General features: G+C 41.2%; 1 protein-coding gene across 1 annotated transcript; it reads right to left on the bottom strand.

The window, feature by feature from the left end:
* Positions 1–534: 534 nt before the first annotated feature.
* Positions 535–2072, bottom strand: LOC147335567 (uncharacterized). Its single transcript, XM_086286077.1, has 2 exons — positions 1219–2072; positions 535–1103 (listed from the first exon to the last, which is right to left on the bottom strand). Exons 1-2 carry the CDS (start codon positions 1304–1306, stop codon positions 535–537), a joined length of 657 nt encoding a protein of 218 aa, XP_086142203.1. The 5' UTR covers positions 1307–2072.
* Between the last annotated feature and the right edge of the window lie 499 nt (positions 2073–2571).

Consider the following 2571-nt stretch of genomic DNA (forward strand, 5'->3'; position numbering starts at 1 on the left):
ATGTATTATAATAAGATTCATATACACACACACAGACACACAAAGAATAAAAACAAAGAGAACATTAATCTTGAAACTGAGACCAATATTTTTATTTCATTTCAAAACATTTTTACTGTCCCTTATGTTTGAGACAGTGCCTCAGTTAATGCACTTCATTTGCCTTATATGGATCATGACCACGATGAAGCCACGAGCCTGGAGAGCTGCAGAGAAAGAGCAGATAAACATACATGTTAACATGTAAGCTACAAAAACATGACAGAGCATCACATTCTTCACTTGGTGAACTGCAGATTACGTTCTCTTGAGATTAAATGTTATTTTGCTTTATGATCTTTTCCCTTTATGATGGAAACAAAAAGTTTGAAGAGTGTGAGAAGTATACTGAGACATACAGGCAGTGTGCAGCGAGGGATTCATTTCTCTCAGCTCATTCAGCATCAGGTCTGATTTCACCGTCAGAACCTGCTGCTTTCAGCACATCTTCAAGACTGAGGTTTTCCAAAGCGATCTCCATGAGTTTCTCATCTGTTACACGCCGAACCGTAACACATCTTCTTCACTGACATTCAGGAGTTCCCCGTTGGCCAGGGCCGCCTCATCTCCAAGGAGTGCACCAACAGACATCTCAACCCTGAGTCCGGCAGCCAGAAGTGTCTCATTTCCTGACTCTGAGCCCAGGAGCTCTTCATATCCATAGGTTGCGCCGAGGGGCTCATCCCCAAGAGCTGCTGCCAGAAGTATGTCATCATCTCCAAAATCTTCACCCAGGGCACCACCAGACATCTCAAGCCCAAGTCCTGCAACTAGAAGTGTGTCACTTCCCAACTCAGTGTCTAGGAGTTCTGCATATCCAAAGGTTGTGGCCAGAGACTTCACATCTCCAAAGCCTTCACCCAGGGCCGCCTCATCTCCAAGGAGTCCACCAACAGACACATCAACCCCGAGTCCTGCAGCCAGGAATGTTTCATTCTCCAACTCTGTCCCCAGGAGCTCACCGTAGTCAAAGGATATGCCCAGAACTTTGCCGTAACTCTGCACATTCTGTAAGAGTTTCTCATATTGTGTAGGATCTATGTCGAAGTCTTCAGGGTTGTACTCTGCTGAATCAGAAGGTGTGGGAGTGATGACATCTGTTAGTAAATGACAGGCACTCAAACAGCTCTAAGTTTAGACCTGCACCTTAGTAAATTTCTGCTTTAAATAATCCCTTACCTTCATCATATACAGCTTTGTCCTCTATCGGTGCTGCACTGGTCAGAGCAACAAGAGCAAAACCCATGAACAAGTCTTGGACCTTCATTTTCTAAAAACAAAACCCAGAAACTTCAACACTTTACAAAAATGCACCCAAACGCTCTTTAAATATTTAACACCTGATTTAGTGGGAGAAATGAAGGAACTACACTCACCTTTACTCTGTGTCAGTCGCTGAGTAGAAGCAGAAGTTAAGGTGTTAGATGTTTTCTGACTGTCTGACTTCAGTTATATACTCTTCTGAGGCGTGCATTTGTTTGTCCTGTTACTTTAGAGAAAAGCTCGTCCAATGAAAAGTTTCTACGCCTCTTTTGGTCACAAGGAGTGCTCCGAGGTATCTGCTGCACCTCGTGCTCACATGCAGTGCAGAGAAACACAGTAACATCATCAATAAACTTCAAACACTGATCAGATGGACACTCAGAGGTGAAAGTGGGCTGAAGCCCTCTGCAGCAGAGCTTTAGATTCACGTGTTTTTTGTTTTCTCCATTTAATTTAGTTTGAGTTTTTTTGTGGGTGTGATAACCTTTATGATAACTTTGATTCATCATGTAAAGGAGGCATATTTATTAAGGCAAGAGTACAGTACGTAGACATAAACATCTTACATTAATGCCTCCTCAGACTGGTTGTGTTGATAAATCTCACTAAACTTTAAAGAAAAAGTCCTGCATAATACTGTTTTTTGTTGCTGTTAATGTTGTGATGTGTTGCAGGTGTTCCAACTTTCAGCTTACCTTTGCTGAGCCCAGAGGGCAAGGCAAATACACGAGAGGAAAAATAAATATTTACATTTCTTTTTTTTGCTAAATATGTTTGAATGTTTTTTTTACTGGGTCCTGATAGAACATATTTAATTTATATGTTGTTTATTTTTAGCCTGTAAGAACCTTTGCTCTGGCACTCGTTACCTTGACCTTTGACTAATGACATCTATCCAGTTCACTGAGGTGAGTCTATCTATGATACGTGTACGTTTTCAGACTCTGATAGGACGCAGAGGTGCGCGGAGAGGAGCAGATTCAAACCCAGAATCTTCATCATTCAAGCAGCAAAAAATAAAGAAATGTCAAGATCACTTTGTCTCTATCAGAACAGACAGTGTGGGTTAAAGCAACAAGATCCCAACACGCTAAATGTGGGACAGAGTGAATGCTTATGTGGGACAAACATGTGTTACAAATTCTGTATTTCGTTTTTTTTTCCAGAGATTTATTTGTGTTTTCATCGTATTCCAAGTCTTGTGACTTTGTGACACGTCATTCATGATGACAGGTTTTCTTTTACATCTAGTGAATAAAAGATGGACTT

Source organism: Aulonocara sp. 'chitande type north' Nkhata Bay, linkage group LG3 (genome assembly GCF_057382095.1).
Source record: "Aulonocara sp. 'chitande type north' Nkhata Bay isolate Kocher_YH1m ecotype deep benthic linkage group LG3, A_spYH_male_GT1.1, whole genome shotgun sequence".
NCBI classification, from domain to species: domain Eukaryota; kingdom Metazoa; phylum Chordata; class Actinopteri; order Cichliformes; family Cichlidae; genus Aulonocara; species Aulonocara sp. 'chitande type north' Nkhata Bay.

Bases quoted from the DNA above. Each gene is read 5' to 3' on its own strand.
- LOC147335567 (XM_086286077.1), bottom strand. From the start codon at position 1,306: ATGAAGGTCCAAGACTTGTTCATGGGTTTTGCTCTTGTTGCTCTGACC. The intron at 1,104-1,218 runs GTAAGGGATTAT...CTGATTCAGCAG, and splicing joins CAAAGCTGTATATGATGAAG to AGTACAACCCTGAAGACTTC.